A 17,404-nucleotide genomic window follows, 5' to 3' on the forward strand; every position below is an offset into this window, starting at 1 on the left:
CCCAGACCATTTACATTAGAATATCTGCTAATGAGGCCCAAGTCTTGGTATTTTTTGGAGGTCCCAGATGAATGTTAAGTGTAGCGAGGGTAGACAACCATCAAGAGACATCAAAAGCCCCCCACAATAGGGCACTGGCTAGACTCTAGGATGTGTGCAGACCTGAAGCCCCAAAGTAAAAGGGAAGGCACACTCTCATACCCTTTTCCACATGAGCAAGGTCCTCAGGAAGAGCAAATGAGCTAGAACACTAGCTTGTAATAAACAAGTACCAGGGCTAAGATGTGCTCATGAGGGAGAAAGGCTAGCACTCTCAAGAACACACTGAATGGAGACAGAGAAAAGGGGACACGCACCATTTTAAAATTCCAGAGATCACTATGGCTCTGCGTGGAATAACTGTATTGAGTAAGAGATGCCTTTTAGGCTGTTAGGAGTGCTTGTTCTTTTTCATTCATTCTTTCTTTCTTTCTTTAGCCAGAAAATTCCTAGTTACATTCTTACCTCTTCCAAAGCTACATTCAGGTTAATGAGATGTTTACAAAATTCACTGGGATTTTGGGAAGACTGCAGGAGAGACCACTTAGCAAAATTCTTATATCAAGGGAAAAGCTCTGGCTTTTGGTACTGAACGAAATTCTACCAAAAGCATAAAAGCAAAAGACAGGCATATAACATAAGCTCAGGGCCCCCATTGAACGTCTATGATTTCCAAGTACCCCCATATGCTAACACTAGAAAACAGCCTATTTTTAGTACTTGAGGCTGTTTTTGAACATCACCATGCTTTCGAACCTTGTTTTTTGTTTTATCTTTTGCCTACCACAGCTTTTCCGTTCCTTCAAAACTACCATGGATTATTGACTAAGATTCCCCAGGGCAAACGAGAACAGTGGCAGTAAGGTTGGCAGAACCTGGGAAAGGAAGGTCCACCTCTACCCTTCAGTGGCCTAGAGGAAGAGAAAGGTAAATGGGGAATAGAAAGGTAACTGCACTGGTCAAGACCAGAGTGAAAGCTGGCATTAGCCCCAAGAGAAAAATGCAGAAGTTCTGATTCTCAGCCCTTATTGCAAACCACCAGCCATTCTCACTTCCCCTGCCAACAGAGCTGACTTTTGCCAGTGAGGGAAGAACTAGTTTCACAAACAATTATCTCAATAAGAAATAAGGGTGGGGTACTAAGGGACCATAACCACGGTGGATTGTTTTTTGACTCGAAGAATCACTGTCAGGCTTGCAATAAAAATTGATTTGTTCCTTCAACATTGTACTAGACCAGCTTATAAGAATAAAATCGAGTGGGTAACTGTTGGTTGAACTGATGTAGCTGAACCTTCTGTCCAGGAGTACAAAAAGCCTCAGAGAACAGAGAGAGGCAAAGTCGACCTGAACGGTGAACTTGCAAAATAGAAAAGTTGCCATCAGAGTCGCCACAAATGAGCCAGGGCAGAAAAGCAAAAGGGGATTTTCTGCAGCCATTAATTGCCATAGTACCATTATTATCATTATATAATACAGTACCATATGGGGAGCATTAAATAGTGTACTTTCCAAAGAGACTCTGGCCAACTGGGTTAGGCAATGGCCTCCTTGAATCAAAACCTATTGCTCCTTGAGGCTCACATAGCTGCCTTGATTAGACACAGCAGCAGGCTCCAGTTGAAGGGACGATTCTTCTTTTTTGAAGGGAGGTAGAATAGAGTAATTGCCAGATGTTTGCAATTTTAGCTATAAAAAGATGGCTTCTTTCCATTCCTGAGTATGTTGAATCTTTTTTTTTTTCCTTTCTACCCAAGCTATTGTGGTTCACTAAAATAGGCCACTGCACTGATGAATCATCATTCAAAACTGCAATAATGGAAGCAGAACAAATATGACATTTTAAATTCACATATAAGAGAAATAAGTAAAAATGTACAGACAGTAGTTCTATGCTAAGTAACAGAAAACATGCTGCCATATAAAGAACCTGATTTTGGCTCAGAAGAGTTATTCTTGAATCTCCTCTTGACTACTCTCTACCTGTAAGACCAGGTACAAGACAGGTAGAGAGTAGTCAAGAGGAGATTCAAGAATAAGCTCCTCAACTACCATATGGGGCCACTATCCCTGCCCAGGGTCCCTCCCATGTCCCACTCATGCCTTATCCATCCCCATACAACACCCTGCATATGCAGTACCCAGAGGAGAGGTGCAAATATATATGGTATGAAGGTATATCAAAACCCTACAACATGATATAACTGCATACACGGTGTACATTTTATGTATAAGCATTATATTTTCTGATATAATTATTAGAAACACGACCACCACCACCACCACCATGAAATACTCAGCTCTCTCTTCAAACAGTGCCTCCTAACTCTGGTGAGAGAAAAATGGAAATCTGGCTCTTATTTAAGCAGCATCAATATGACTGGCTTGAGACACTGGTGACCTCTTAGGCAAGGGATGTTATCTTTCTTAATGAGTGAGTTAAGCATCTCTTTAAGGGTCTGATGACATATGGACCCTTTCCCTGAAAAAGACATATACGTGGACCAAGTGTAAACACAACTTCAGGAGACTGGCGAAATCTCAAGTATGAATCCCAGGGATGAACGGGACCCAAGATAAAATTGCTAATTCAGTTAATTATTTTTTCTCTGATAATATAATTAATAACATCTCTAAACTCTCTTTCCTCATTTGATATTTTAGAAAACAAGAGACTTTAAAAATTAATAAAAATCACTAATTTAAACAGTTTGCTATTTAATGTTCATTGACATCATTATCTGTAATGACAGTTCAATAATAAAAATGCTTCTTCTTAAAAACACCACATATATAAATCTTTTTTTTTTTTTTTTCCACAACATACTTCAAGTAAAGTCTCTGGGAAACATGTTCTACAAATTCAAAATAGGACATATCAAAACATCATCATTCTAGTGGGGACAAACTAAAACAAGCCTATCCTAAAACACCTCCATAGAGCAAAAAAGGATAAAAGTAAGGTTATTTTCTCTTTTTTTAATTAATTTATGTGAGAGAGAGAAAGACAGAATGTGAGCAGGGGGAGGGGCAGAGGGAGAGAGAGAGAATCCCAAGCAGACTCCATGCTGAACGCAAAGCCCAAAGTAGGGCTCGATCTCATGACCCTGAGATCATGACCTGAGCCAAAAATCAAGAGTCCAACAGTTAGCCAACTGCACCACCCAGATGCCCCAAAAACTAAGGTTATTTTCAAAAACAGCCAGCAAGAGTTACATTTGGACAATAATGATCTAAAAAAAAAATCTATGGATGAAAAACTATGGATTATGATTCCCAGATCTACTATTCATGCTTTAATTTTAATAAGAGCAGCAGTAAGAATGGCAGCTCCCACTGAGTCAGCTATTATTTTGCACGCTACTCCATCAACACATTCACTGGATTTTGAAAACAACTCTTTGAGATAGGTATTTTTTAAAGATATATACATTTTTTAAGCAAAGAACAAATTGAGAGATCTTAAGTAGCTACTTAACCTAATTAGCCCAAGTTCCTAGAGAATTAGAGGTAAACTCAAACTTAAACCCAGATCTATCTGATGCTGGAGTCTCCATGCTTAAGCACTGCCTGCCCTGAGCCTTTCCTCTTGCAGCCTTCCAGTTCTGTCCTGGCCCCAGGTAAACTCTTCTTTCCAAGTCCTCCAAGAAAATAATCATAGAGCCACTTCACAGAATTTACAGCTCTTTACTGTGAGTTAACTCGCCCTTTTTGTATGTCCAGTTTCTAATAAAAATATAACCTGCTTAAGGACTAGGATGTGTTTGCACTCTAGTCCAATCACCTACAGAGCGCCATTCAATAAAATGGCATGAGGTATATCAGAATTGTCCTTACTGGAGGAACCAGAATAAAAGGCAGAGCATGAGGTACGACAAAGTAAAATCCATCTACAGGGGGCCATATGAAATGGGCATGTAGGACACTCCAAGGTCATGGCGATATTTCCAGACATACATCATGTATTGGCCATCTATCCTAGTAAATAATTTTTACAAAGGAAGCACAATAAAATCCAAATACCTATTACATTTAGGAACATATATCAATAACGAAAACAGCAAATTTTAATGTCATTTTAATTTCAATTTAATGCCAATAAAACTACCAATGATATCTAACAAGTTTAAGGAAGATGACATAATTCACCTGAATTAATGGAGATTTCAAATGGTTATTCAAGAACTTCCTGAAATAATGTCTTTTTGGTAATGACTTCCTGGGATAGCTTTGGTTGTTTTATACTTCCATACATTATCCTGTACACACCCATGCACAGGTAATTTTTGCATGTTATTTGGATGAAGTCAATTTTCAAACAGCTCTGAATGGTAATGACTGGGGAAAATAACAGTGATAAGTTTTTCTTCTTTTAATACAAAACATTAATAGCATTAACACAAGATGCAGTGTAGTGCTAAGAAAAAGCTCTATACGTGGAATTAGGAGACAAGAATTCAAATCCCAGCTTTGCCCTATGCTGGTTGTTTCACTTTGTATTATATGCTCTGCAGATTGAAGGTGATGATACCTACATTTACACTGCAGCTAAAAAAATAGGTTAACAGTAAAGCAGAGTAGCTTTCAGATGAAATAGGCTAATAAATCCACTAAAAAAGTTCTTCCCATCCTTAAGACAGTGTTTTGCCAGAGAAATTATTTTAGTGATAGTAATAATCAATAACTATTATTACACAGTGATTATTTATATTAGTAATATTTTACTTAAGGCAAAGTATTAAAATTTGGTAACATATGGCTTCTACCCTTAAAAGAGCCTCATCTGTGGGTCCTCTGAATCTTGGATTTTTCATTTGCCTTTAGGAACTATAATAATGTAGGAACCATAATAATGTTACAACATATTGTGGTGACTGAACTAGATATTATGTGGGAAAGGAATTTAAATCCATTCACACACAGGCGCACACACACACACAATCTTTAAAGTGGCAAGTTGTAATGAATATTTCATAATAAAGTCCTTCTTTCATTGCTTCCTGTTTTCTCAGGATCACCCAAAATGGAGATAAGTAAGAAAGGAACACATAGCAACAACAACAAAAAGATTTCAAGTTTCTTCATTTCACATATTTGTTTGACTGCATAATTAAGGCTGGTTTGATCTAATTTGGGGAGTGCTTTCTTTACCCTTCTTTTCTGTCTTAGCACCTGGTATACAGAAATATTTCATTCTCAAGCATGACAGACGCTTGGGGAGAAATGGCATGATCTTTCTGGCCGGAACCAGGAAGAGGCTTCTTGTCCATGGTGTGGTAAGGTCAGTCTGACCTTCTTTCTTGTTTCTTCCTCCTCATTAGCTACCCAACTTCCTTGAGCTATTCCTACAGCTATGTTTTAGAGCATACTAGATTCTCAGTCTACTCAGAATGAAGTTCCTTGGTTCCTATCGCAAAGGGACTCCCAGAAGCCCAGATTCACTGCCTAAAGACATCAGCCAAAGGCTACCAAAATTACAAGGTTGAGAATGGGGGGGGGGGGATCTTTCTCAGCTTTTGCATATGTTATTCCCTTTGCTTGGGGTGTCATGCTGTCCATCACTCTTTACTGGGTGGCACACAGCTAACCCACTCTCCAAGACTCTGCTCAGATGTCCCCTCCTCTGTGGCACTTTCCCCAATTTCTCCCACAGCACATCCTTCCTACCCTTTTAAAGCGCTTAGTTTACAGAACTTTATGGAAGTTTGGTACCTATTCTAGGCCTATCCTGTGTAGCAAGCCGTCTATTCTGTTTGAGATCAGCAACATGCAAAGCCAAGTAAAGAACAGACAGCAGTGGAGAATACTGGTGGTCAAAGTGCTAGAAAGCTTGAGGTGTCACATCTCAGGGACCTGTACTCTTCTGTCCCTGGAGCTGTGCTCAGTCTTCCAGTCTCTAGCTACAGTAAATTTAAGAAAGGATGATAAAAATATAATACCATGATTTTTTTTTTCTCTTTTGCAGCTCCTAGGGTCAACCGTTGTTCCAGGGTATGATTTCTTTATATGGTATATTTGCCCAAAGGCTCAGGTGTCAGATTTATTTTTACAATATCCATAATGAATCCATTTTTGGATGATTTACATAGGCCTGTCATGACCCAAAATAGGCTGAGGTTTCAGGCGTCGCTACCTGAAGTAACACAATAGCAAGTGCTCCATACTGAGGCATTCTAGAAGAATCTTTTTTTTTTTTATCTTCTTTCTTCTGTCTTTGGGTCCCAATTAAAATTCTCTGAGGCAACATTTGCAGAAAACTCTGTTATGATGAAAGCACAGAGGGAAAAGCACAGCAAGGTGAAGAATGATTTGAGTCCATGAATCTCTCCATTGTTCACATGATAAAAGATACTTAAGACTTCAAAAGCCACTGTCATTAACTAAGGAGAGAGTGTGTACCCACAAGACTGCAAAAGATTCAAAAGGCATTAAAACACCATTTCCTGGAGTTATTGAAATAATTGAATGGTTCCCAAACTTTGGTTGAGCCTCAATCAGAACAATCTGGGGAGTTTTGTTTTGTTTTGGAGCAGATGCCTTCAAATTCCAAATCTGTAGTAGTGACATGAGCCCCAGGGTTTGTTTGTTTTTTCTTTTAAAAAAAAAAAATGTTCCCGGTGGGTATATGGGGGGCTCAGTAGCTTAAGTGTCTGACTCTTGGTTTGGGCTCAGGTCATGATCTCAGGGTCATGAGATTGAGCCCTCATGTGGGGCTCCTCACTCAGCAGGGAGTCTGCTTGAAGATTCTCTCTCTCTCTTCCCTTTTGCCCCTACCCCGCCCCCCGCTTTCTAGCTCTCTCTCAAATAAATAAATAAATCTAAAAAAGAAAAAAAATGTTCTCCAGGTCTTTCTGATGACTGGTCAGCTTTGAAAACTACTGGTCTAAGCCATACATTATAACAATAATCATCAAAGTATGGTGCAGACAATTTGGTGTCCACGTAAGATGGCACTTGAGAAGGAGAAGAAAACATTTAGAAATCTTTATGTGTGATGTGTTTCTTATTATTAAACTTTTCATTTTGGAATATTGATTCATAGAAAGTTGTAAAAACTGCTTAGACTCCCATGTACCACTCATCCGGCTTCTTCCAATAGTAACATCTGATACAGGGAGAATACAATATCGAAACCAGGAAACGGACATTGTTATATTACTGTTAGCTAGCCCTTACTCCGTTTTCACCATTTTTTTGACCTGCATTCATTTGTGTGTCTATATAGTTCTATGCAATTTCATCCCATGCATAGATTCATGCAACTACCACTACAACCAAGATATAGAACTGCTCCACCAACACGATAAGACTCCCTGTTGCTTTTTCTTGGTATGAACACCCACTCCCTGCCCCACTCCATCCCTCATTCCTGTTCCCTAGCAACCAGGAATCTGTTCTCCATCTCCAGAGTTTTGTCATCTCAAGAATGTCTTATAAATGGAATCACACAGTACATGCAACCTTTTGAAACTGACTTCTTTTTTTCATTAAGCATCACGCCCTTGAGGTCAATCCAGATTGTTGCATATACCAATAGTTCGTTCCTTTTTATTGATGAACAGTATTATTGCATTCTTCGGATGTACCAGAGTTTGTTGAAATATTTACCCATTGAAGGACATTTGGATTGTTTTTAGTATCTTGTCATTATGAAAAAAAGTTGTCATGAACATTCATGTACAGGTTTCTGTGTGAACATAACTTTTCATGTCTCTGAACTGAATTTCCAGGAGTGCAACTGCTGAATCATATGGTTGATACATGTTGGGAAAAAAGTTGCCAAAAAGTTTTACAGAGTGGTTATACCATTTTACATAGTCTTACCAGCAACGTGTGAGCGATCCAGTTGTTTCTCCACATCCCTACCAGCATTTCTTTTTTATTTTAGCTATTCTAATAGGTGTGTAGTGATATTTTACTGTATTTCTATATTTACTTTTATTTTTGAAAAAAAATTAAGCTTTGTTTAGATTTAAAATATGGAGTGACAATAATATTATACATTTATATAATTTAAAAATAAAGAAGATTAAAGAGCACCTCACCACAGAACACAGCATTATTCACCATTTTTGAAGTCCACTACCTTATTAAGGAATCTACTTCCACAGTTAATTATGCTGACAGGTTACAAAATAAAAGAGATTTTGTTAACAATACATGAACTTCTCTTTGTTCTAAAACATCTAATCCAATCTGTCCACATAAATTAATTCTATCACTGGAGCTTCTAAACAAGTCACTAAAAACGCATCAGCGACACAGAGTTGTGGTTACCGTGGAAGGAATCCAGAGGATCAAAGCTCAGCTTGACCACTCGCTGTACTGTAATATTGAACCAGCCACCTGCCCTCTGAGCCTCTAAAACTGGGGTAATAACCCCTGCCTTCAATTCAACAATTCTCTTTGTTATTTACAGCACTCCTAGGGCAAAGGCCTGACACCTCCCAGAAATGTATCAGTGAAATAACTATCCTCATCTAGGAAATGAAGGGTTGCATTAGATAATCTTTAAAATATACCCTGGTCTAGAATTTCATAGTTTATGTAATATTGAGGCACTGTGATTCCTATCATTGCTATTTGAAGTTAATAATCTTCATCAGTATATATTAATACCTTTATTAGTAATAATTAGAGTTATATTACTACACATTTATTAGTCTTATAGTACTAGTATTATAACTTAGAATAATTAGTATATAGTATGTATAAGATTAGGAGATGCACTTATTAAATAAATAGTATTTTTCAATATTACTTATTATGAATAAAACAGTTAATTATTTTTATTATAGCAAGAAGCACATTCCATGAGGGCAGGAATTAATCTCTGTTTTGTTCACTGCCATTCGTTCAGCTCCTAGAAGAGAGCCTGATACAAAATCTGTTTTAGGGAAATGATTATTGAACAAGCACACCACAGCAGTTCCTTAGAGTTGTAAGGTATTTTCTGGTTTATAAAACATTTTCATACTCATTATTATAGTCGATGCTCAAGCAATCTTGTAAAGTAATTAATCTCTCCAGCTAATTTTAGAAATTAAGGAAATGTGGAATAGAAAAATGTCATCATCAAGGTCAGGTAGCAAACCTGAGGCTTGAAGGTAAATACTCCGACCCCCGAATCAGCAAGAACCTTGGCTCTCCACAGTGTCAATAAGGCCTGTGAATATTTGGTAAAATCTAACATCACCCAAAGAACTACAAATTCTTTTCAGGAAGATGTGATGTGAAGATCAAATTAATACAATTATTAGCTGACCGTCTAATGAATGAACAGCTTGTCCTTTTCTTCCCCCCTGAGGCTCTGAAAATTAAAACTCCTGTACAGCACTCCACAGCGATAGATGAGACTCAACACGCTTACCCCGGACAAGAAAAGGGGCATGCCAGTCAAACCCAAGTGTCATTAGAGCTCCTGATGTTTCAATGACTTTGTGACTGTCCTCATGACAGACCATGCATAATTATAACAAACGTCTAAGAAGCTGCAATTGCTCTCGTGCAGTTGCTGGCAACTTAATGGGACTGTCAGGATTACGGAAAGAAGATGTCCCCCATTTGCACCTGCAAAGTCACAGGCTGGAGTCACCTTTCACGGCAGGGGACAGAAATTACAGGACTCCAGAGAAAAGCTAGCACACTGTGAGTCTAAATATTTAGATATGACTGTTCAGAGTTCACAATCAGTCCTCCCACATTTTCTGCCACCTACTCTTCCAAGTTTCACCAAAAAAAAAAAAAGAAGAAGAAGAAGAAGAAAAAAGTTCACTAACCATAAGAAGAGAAGCAAAAGAAAAAAGCAAAAAAAAAGAGAAGAAGCACCAAATTGGCCTGTAGGTTAAACACAAAAACGGTAAGAGAAAATCCGTGCTACATTATTTAACTATATTGCCATTGGTGGCCATCTGTTTCCCTCGCATGTTAGCTTCTGTTGAGAAAATAAGTACGTCCAGCCAAACCAGTGTCATATCACTAATGGCTACTTCTCTACCAAGTATCAATAATCCAGGACTCATTGATTCCTAGGAGACAAGCCTGTCTTGCCTCTTTCAATCTGAGATAATGGAGATGCAGTGGAATGCACACGTTTGGGAAACTCAGGCTTGGACCCCAGTTCAGCCCCAAACCCTTGGATAAACTTGGGAAGCCATCACCTTCCCTCTTAGACTGAGTTTTCACATCTGACAAATGTAAGAACTAGAACACATGACCTGCAAACTCTTCTAGTTCTGCTGCTCAAAGACTTTGTGATTAATGCATGAAGAATGGCTCTGTCACAAAAGCAGAAATGAAGGAAGACTGGCTGCCATCTCCACCATGGGGGATTCCACTGTTTGTGACGGCATTTTGTTCTAGCTACTATGTCTACTCCAGATTATTCCCCCTCCATGAAACGGATGAATAATCTCGGGGGAGCAGAAAGCATGGAGAGATCCAGTCACAAATTTCCAGGGTCCTAAGCCTGGAATAGGCTTAGGAATGAATAGAATTCATTTCACCCATTCTGATTGGATTTTTCAAGTCTAGGTGAACCAATGTAGGCAAAGCTTGAAAGCTGAGGTCTTATGTATATTATCTAGAAGTATATAAGGTATTATATGCAGAAACAGTTTGTGAGAAGAGCAACTGTTTTGAAATTAATCCCAGAAGAATCATGTAATAATAAAGTAATGGAGTTAGAGGAAGCCGTCTATCCCAATCTCTAATAAAGAGAGCCCTATAACATCAGTAAGAAGCCTAGACATGAAAAGTAGAGGTCAGCTCTATTATTTTACTAGCTACATGGTTACTGAATAAGTTATTTCACTTCTGGTAGTTTACCACTCAGCAAAATGGCAATAATATCTGTTCTACCTAACTCACAGAGCTACGGCAAGAATCGCCTTTGGAGAATGAAATGACGGCGAATATGGAAGTGTAGGATAAACCATAAAGCACTGTACAAATACAAAGGGATTCTACTGAATGAGGTCCCTTGAATTCATATCCTAGACAGTCGATTTTTCAAAAATCTTACATAAAAAATGTTTTCCAAAGGAACTTAGAAATTGGAGAAAGTTAAATTTCAGGCCACAAGGCAACCCCAAATATACAAACCTGGAAACATTACAAATGATTCTGTATGATAATCTAATTATCACATTTCATTCGACAAGAGTATTAAAAGAGAAAAAAAGATTGCGTGTGTGTGTGTGTGTGCGCACGTGCGCGTGTGTGTGTATGTGTATGTCTATTTCCAATTCCCAGAGTTGTAATGACAGGAACATTTCAGAACCATCTCAAGAAAATAATGTATTAGTAAAGTAGGAAAGCTCACTTACTTTGGTATCTACCAAGAACAAAAAAGAAAGATCTGTATACCCTGTTCTGCCATCCAAGTCTAAGGCTTTGTGTTTTTGGTTTGGTTTTCGTTTCGCAAATCTGGAGAAGATGGAAGACCCACATTATAGGATACAGAATATTACTGGCTAGTACTTTAAAGACCAGAAAAAAAAAAATGCATTATCTTGTCCTCATCAGCAAAAATAGAAGATGATGAGACAAAATCATACATACATAGCAACCACCCCATCAAAAAAAAAAAAAAAAAAGATACAGGCATTTAACAGTATAAACTTTGTTAGAAGGCAAAACAATAAAAAATATATATGGGCTCATAAGCTTATTGCACTAAACATGAGAAGGCATTTAGAAATGCAGGGTCACTCAAAGAGGACTAAGGAGATACCAGTTGTTAAAGAAGATCCCTGGAAAGTCTGAGAACAATGGTAGCAAAATACGGGGATCTGAAGGCCTAAAGAGCAACTAACTGGGAAAAACGACAAAGCCCTTTAGAGAAAGGTTATTAGCAGAATACCTTTTAAAAGGAATTTATGACAGTTGGGCTCCCAGATGACTCAGTCCGCAGAGCCCGTGACTCTTGATCTCGGGGTTGTGAGTTCAAGCCCCACATTGGGTGTAGAGATTACTTAAATAAATAAATAAATTTTAAAAAAAGAAAACTCATGACATATGGGATCCCATAAACATAAGTTGATGTGCAGAATATGTGGGTACTTAGCCACTCTCAGTCAGAATTTAAAAATGAGAAAGCAAAGCCCAGACATTGCAGACATAACACCAAGGTAAGAAATGGAACTGAAAACTTCCAGGCGGCAGTGGTTCCATAACTCCTGGCCTAAAAAGCTCAAGGAATGGGGATGGGAGGGTAAAAGTAATTCAAACACAAACCTAACACCTAACAGGTAGCCGTGAAGCCGGGATCTGAATAAGCAGGTTTATATTGCTACGGCCTAAGCATTACCCCAAACATTACAGAGCACCTACTATGTGGCAGGTATCCTGCTGGTTGTCACTGGGAGTAAAGGCATGAGTCAGGCAGTCCCTGCCTCCAAAAACTCCAAGTCCACTGAAGGAGAAGGCTCATTTACAAGGAAGTCTGTTGGAAGGCACACTGGATAAGAATTCTCTGAGGTGAAGAGGTTATGGCATAGTGAGGAAGAGTCCTCACTAGAATATAGTGCAAGGTCCTATATAACTCTGGACTCAGACAGAGGGGACCTGAGCTCAGCCCCGAGCAGGCCGTGCACATCTGAGCAAATAACTTCTACCCTCTGCCCTTGACTTCTCACATTTACACCAGAAAAAGACAGACTGTATGCTTTCTATTAACTCTAACTTGCTGCCTTTGCAGTTAAGCTTTTTAGATGTCAGGCTCTGAACTAAGCTATGAATGAAAAGACTCTAGGGGCGAGAAACTGAGGGAGAATATGTACTAAAGGCAAAGAACAGGTGAGCTGGGACACAAGATCCCGGCATCTTCAATTCACCCTGCACATAAAAACTGTGTTACCTACTATCTGGGGATTTCACTAATGGTGCAGAGCATTCTAAATGGACCACCCCCCCCCCAAAAAAAAAGAAAGAAAGAAGAAGAAAAGGAAAAGGAAAAGGAAAATGGATACGAACTTTAAAAATGTATAAAAATGTAAACAAAAAAATAACATAAATCATAAAACTGTTTAGAGTAACAGAGAATGCACTAACATTTAAATTAAATAGAAAGTAAAGCAAATCTCACACTTCCAACAAATATCATGTCATAATACAGAGCAGATGAAGAGATGGAGCTTCATTTAAAAACAAAGTCTGAATATCCATGAACCTTTCCCCATATTTATCTTTAAAATGTATATATGCAAGGGAAATTTCTTCTTTCACGTATTCAAAAAAGGTTATATTAAAAAAAGAGAGAGAGATTGGCAGAATCGCAAGAAAGAATCAAGACTTCAGAGATTAAATGAGACTGAGTTGCTTCAAATGAGGATGCCATATTCCAAACTGTTTATTGCGAGAGAAGAATTACTGAGCAGAGCACTCACCCATCCAGCCATCCGCCATCCATCCAAATATATACATACAGAAGAACATACAGACATACATTTGACCATACACAATCATTCCTACTAAAAACACAGTAGCATACTAGGAGCCAAGAGCAACATAAGGACGAGTGAGAAACCATGTCTTGTTGCTTAAATGGGGAAACAAAGCTTACGTTCTTACAAGGAAGTACCACCATCACATGGGGCCTGGGCGCCAGAAATGCCAGGAAGAGAAGACCAAGCAGGATGGCACCTGGGCGAGGACAGGACTTGTTTCAGAAACGTAGGGGAGCCACAAAACCACAGAGAAGATCACCTCTCGTCTCCCAACTCCCATTTCCCATTTGCCATGTGAAAATAACCACTTACCTCATAGGGTTATATGAGAAGGCCATAAAATGGCACGAAGAAGCAGAGCGCTTGGCAGAGACCACATGTCGAACAGCGACACAGAAAGAGCAGGAGGAGTGACAAAAAACAGAAATGTGTGTGAGAGTCACAGAACACGATGCATGTGGACACCGAGGGAAGGGAAAGAGAACTTCTGATCCAGGCCGTGGCTGGCCATTTTGGAGAGGGCGACACCAGTAGGATTTTGACAGGTGACCAAAGGGATGAGGGTGGGATGCTGAGAAAGAGCAAATGGTTGTGAGCTGCAGAGTTTTGAAGAGGACGCCAGGGTCCCCAGAGAACCAGACAGGCAGTGAGCGAGCCTCACGGAGCGCAGTGAAGAGAGCAGGGCATCTCGAGAGCAAGAGAGTCACCCAAGGGGCCAAGCCACGGCTACTCATTGCACTCAGAATGTAGGGGTCTGAAGGGGGATCACGGCCTGCTCCTCCTCCCTCACATATGCCACGTATCGCCTCCTTAGTATAGGACCTGCCCCCACCCCTCCGGCCGTAGGGGTTGTCACACCAATGAAGCCTTCCTCACACGCTTCCTTCCTACTCCAGGAGGGAGCCTATCTTACTCCTTTCATATTAGAGGGAAGTCCATTTCAGCTCTCCCCAAAAATTAGGGGACAAAATAACATATCCCCCAGTAAGCAAATAAGGGAACACGCTGAGAAAACAAGTAAGAAAGCCAACATACCGGCCCTTCCCGTCCCAGAGAGGAGGGATTCTCTTCCAAATCCCAGCCCCAGGCCTGCAACCACTAAAGCACCACCGCTAAAGAACAGAGAAAACCAGTTCCACTAAGTCTTAGGTTGACTGTGGAGATGTCATCTCCTTCAAGGCCGATCCAACTCAGACACCGCCATGGAGATTAGGTAGAGCACCAAGAGTGTCACTTCCTGTTTGTCCAGAGCAGCTCTTGCCCTCTCTGGAAAAAGGATACCCAAAGATCCATGGCCCCAGTTCAGGCGTGCACGCTGATGCCTGACTTCCCTACCACCTGCCTGAGCGTCCAGCCCCCTCACACGAGCTGGATACCTGGAAGAAGTCACTCAATTCTAATGACAATACCAACAGAAGAGTGAAGTGTTTGCTGGGGGCAGGGGGAGGACTAGGAGGGAAAGAGAAAGACCGAACTACACCACAGAGTATGGAACAGTCTCACAAAAACTTGCTGGAAGAAACACACTCATGTCACCCAAGAAGCAGTAAGAAACATCCTGGCAAGGGTAAGGTAAGGTCATTTTTTTTAAAGTGCAGGTGGGGGAGGGAGAAAACAGAGAAAGGGGGCGCTGAATCTCCTTTCACTGTCTCTTTGCTCTCAGCTCCCAGAAGTTTACCCTTCCTCTGTTGTCAGTTATAAGTCATTGTTTCATGGACTTGGCTGAGCTGCTGACATTGGTAAAAATATGGAAGCTCTTCAACCCAACAGTATGGCACTCTCCATGCTGCCTGTGAGGTTCAGTGTGGGAATGTGCAAGTATATACACACCCAAGATGCTGAGCTCACACGGCTCATCCAACTCCCGCTTGATGAGAATTGAATGTACTGCTATTACAACCCCTAGAACTAGGCTTCGCTCTCATTTGCCTGTGACCTTCAGCAAATGCAGATCTCACAGAGCTCTCCAGACAACTTTATCCCACAGCAGCCTAGGGGAGTCTTAACAGTTCCAGGTGCCTCACGAGGTTCACTTCATATGGGTTTCCCATCAGACCACTTCTTGGCAGCATTGTGGGGACACGTGTCCAACGGCAAGAGGGAAGGGCAATTGGGTGGCAGACACATCTCTACAAGACAATGGGAAGGGGTGGAAGATAACACAGTAGAAGGAGACCAAGGTTCTAGTTTTGGCTCTAGCCCTAACTCACTGTATAACCACAGCCATGTAACCCCTAAGAGGGCTCACTCTCTTTATCCCTAAAAAAAAGGCTGGCTTTGATAGTTTCTAGATGTGTTTTTAACCTTTGGCAGTCTATTAACTATGATAAGCACACTGAATTCTTAAGCTACCTTTTTCTGACACAACATTGTGTAGATAGATCACCTTTACTATATTGAACTCTCCCACTCTGGGCACCCAACTCTAAAATCCCCCCACTTACCTTCACCGCCAGGCTGCTTGTATGGGTTGTACTTGGGCTTTGGAGCAACTACTGGTGCAAACTTCTTGGGTGGTTGTTGTGTGGACACTGAAATGCTGGGGGTCCCAAAGGAATGGGTGGTCTCCATCCGCGCAGGCACATGGCCAAGGGGCTCACCAGTGCTTTTGGGTGGCAGCCAAGATGGGTGAGACATTGTTGGAATCTAAAGAGAAATGAACAGAGTTGGTTTACAGAAGCATGAAAATGGAGGCAACCTACCTCCCTTCAACGCTATCTCCCCTTAATCCATACTTGATGAGATCCTGACAGAGCTCTCTGAGAAGGAGGAAAAAGAAAGAGAAGAGGTGAATGAGGGAGGAGGAGAAAGAGGGTGAAAACCTCACCTTCACTGGAGGAGGAGAAAATGGCACACTCCCCTCAACCGATCTTGAACACCTCTTTGGACAGTTACCTGTTTAGTGTCTAACACTCTTCAGGAAATAGAGAGGATAAGAAATGGTCCTTAACCTGAGGAAGTTTCTATGGTAGGAGAATCTGATAGCAGCCAGGTTGGACAAAAAGCTTCAGTTTTATTAATAACCTATTAAAATGAATACCACATAAATTAAACCATGATTAAGTTACCTAAATGAGGTGATATTGCCTAAGCGAGATAAAAATAAATAAAAGTATTTCCGGGGTGCAGAAAAAGGTAAAATTGCTTCTGGCCGGAAGCAGAACGAAGAGCTCACAAATGAGATGCCCCTCACACCGGGCCCTGAGTGCTGAGCAGAAGTTGGCCTGAACCAGGTCAGCATGGGCAAAAAAGTGCAGAGCACTCATGTCTGGTGTGACTGCGGGGGTCGAGGGAAAAGTAGCTAGGAGGCAACTAAAACGTGGGATGGAACCGAAGCCCAGATAGGGAAACCTGAATTTATTGGGTCAACATCAAGCACAAAAAGTGTACTCTCGAAACAAGGGCATAACCAACGCCATGTCAGGAAACTTTAAAATGACCCTTCTTGTAGGAGCAGTTATACTCCCCACCAAGGAGCACTTGTAAACTGGGAGGAGGGGAACCCTGTGTGCCACAAAGCCTGGGACCCTACTAGCACTGAGTAGCGAAGAGCTAGCAATATTCAAACCCGAAGGTCAGCCCCGCTTGACAAGCCTGAGGAGCTGAGCTGAGTGAGTCTCACGGGGACCATTTGTGAAAAACGTAACCAGGAGCGGGCAAAGCAGCCCAGCCAAAGTGCTGTTCTGATCAGATTACAATACACTGTATGAGGAAAGAAAAATGATGTGTCGCCTGTCAGGGTGAGCCAGTCACCCCTCCAGGCAGCCTGCAGGCTGGGGCTGAGCCTCCCAGACTGCTGGCTGAGGAGGAGGGCTCTCCAAGCCTGATTGCAACAGCTCTCCAGCACAGGGAGGCCCGGAAGGCACCCCGCGCCGGCTCCCAGCCCCAAATCCACCCCGTAATTCATTAATTGAACT

The 17,404-nt window shown here is 40.9% G+C and overlaps 1 protein-coding gene across 3 annotated transcripts in view; it reads right to left on the reverse strand.

Moving 5' to 3' along the window:
* The window catches only part of LPP (LIM domain containing preferred translocation partner in lipoma), a 653,705-nt gene that overhangs the window by 415,490 nt on the left and 220,811 nt on the right, over positions 1 to 17,404 (reverse strand). For all 3 annotated transcript variants that reach the window (XM_028101192.2, XM_088025061.1, XM_088025065.1), the window contains one exon: positions 15,932 to 16,133. In XM_028101192.2, the coding sequence (XP_027956993.1) occupies positions 15,932 to 16,124 (193 nt within the window). In that variant the 5' untranslated portion in view covers positions 16,125 to 16,133. The remainder of the gene's footprint in view (positions 1 to 15,931; positions 16,134 to 17,404) is intronic.

This window comes from Eumetopias jubatus, unplaced genomic scaffold, assembly GCF_037043125.1.
Source record: "Eumetopias jubatus isolate StellerSeaLion01/CBP00866 unplaced genomic scaffold, mEumJub1_p1.0 scaffold_1, whole genome shotgun sequence".
NCBI lineage: Eukaryota > Metazoa > Chordata > Mammalia > Carnivora > Otariidae > Eumetopias > Eumetopias jubatus.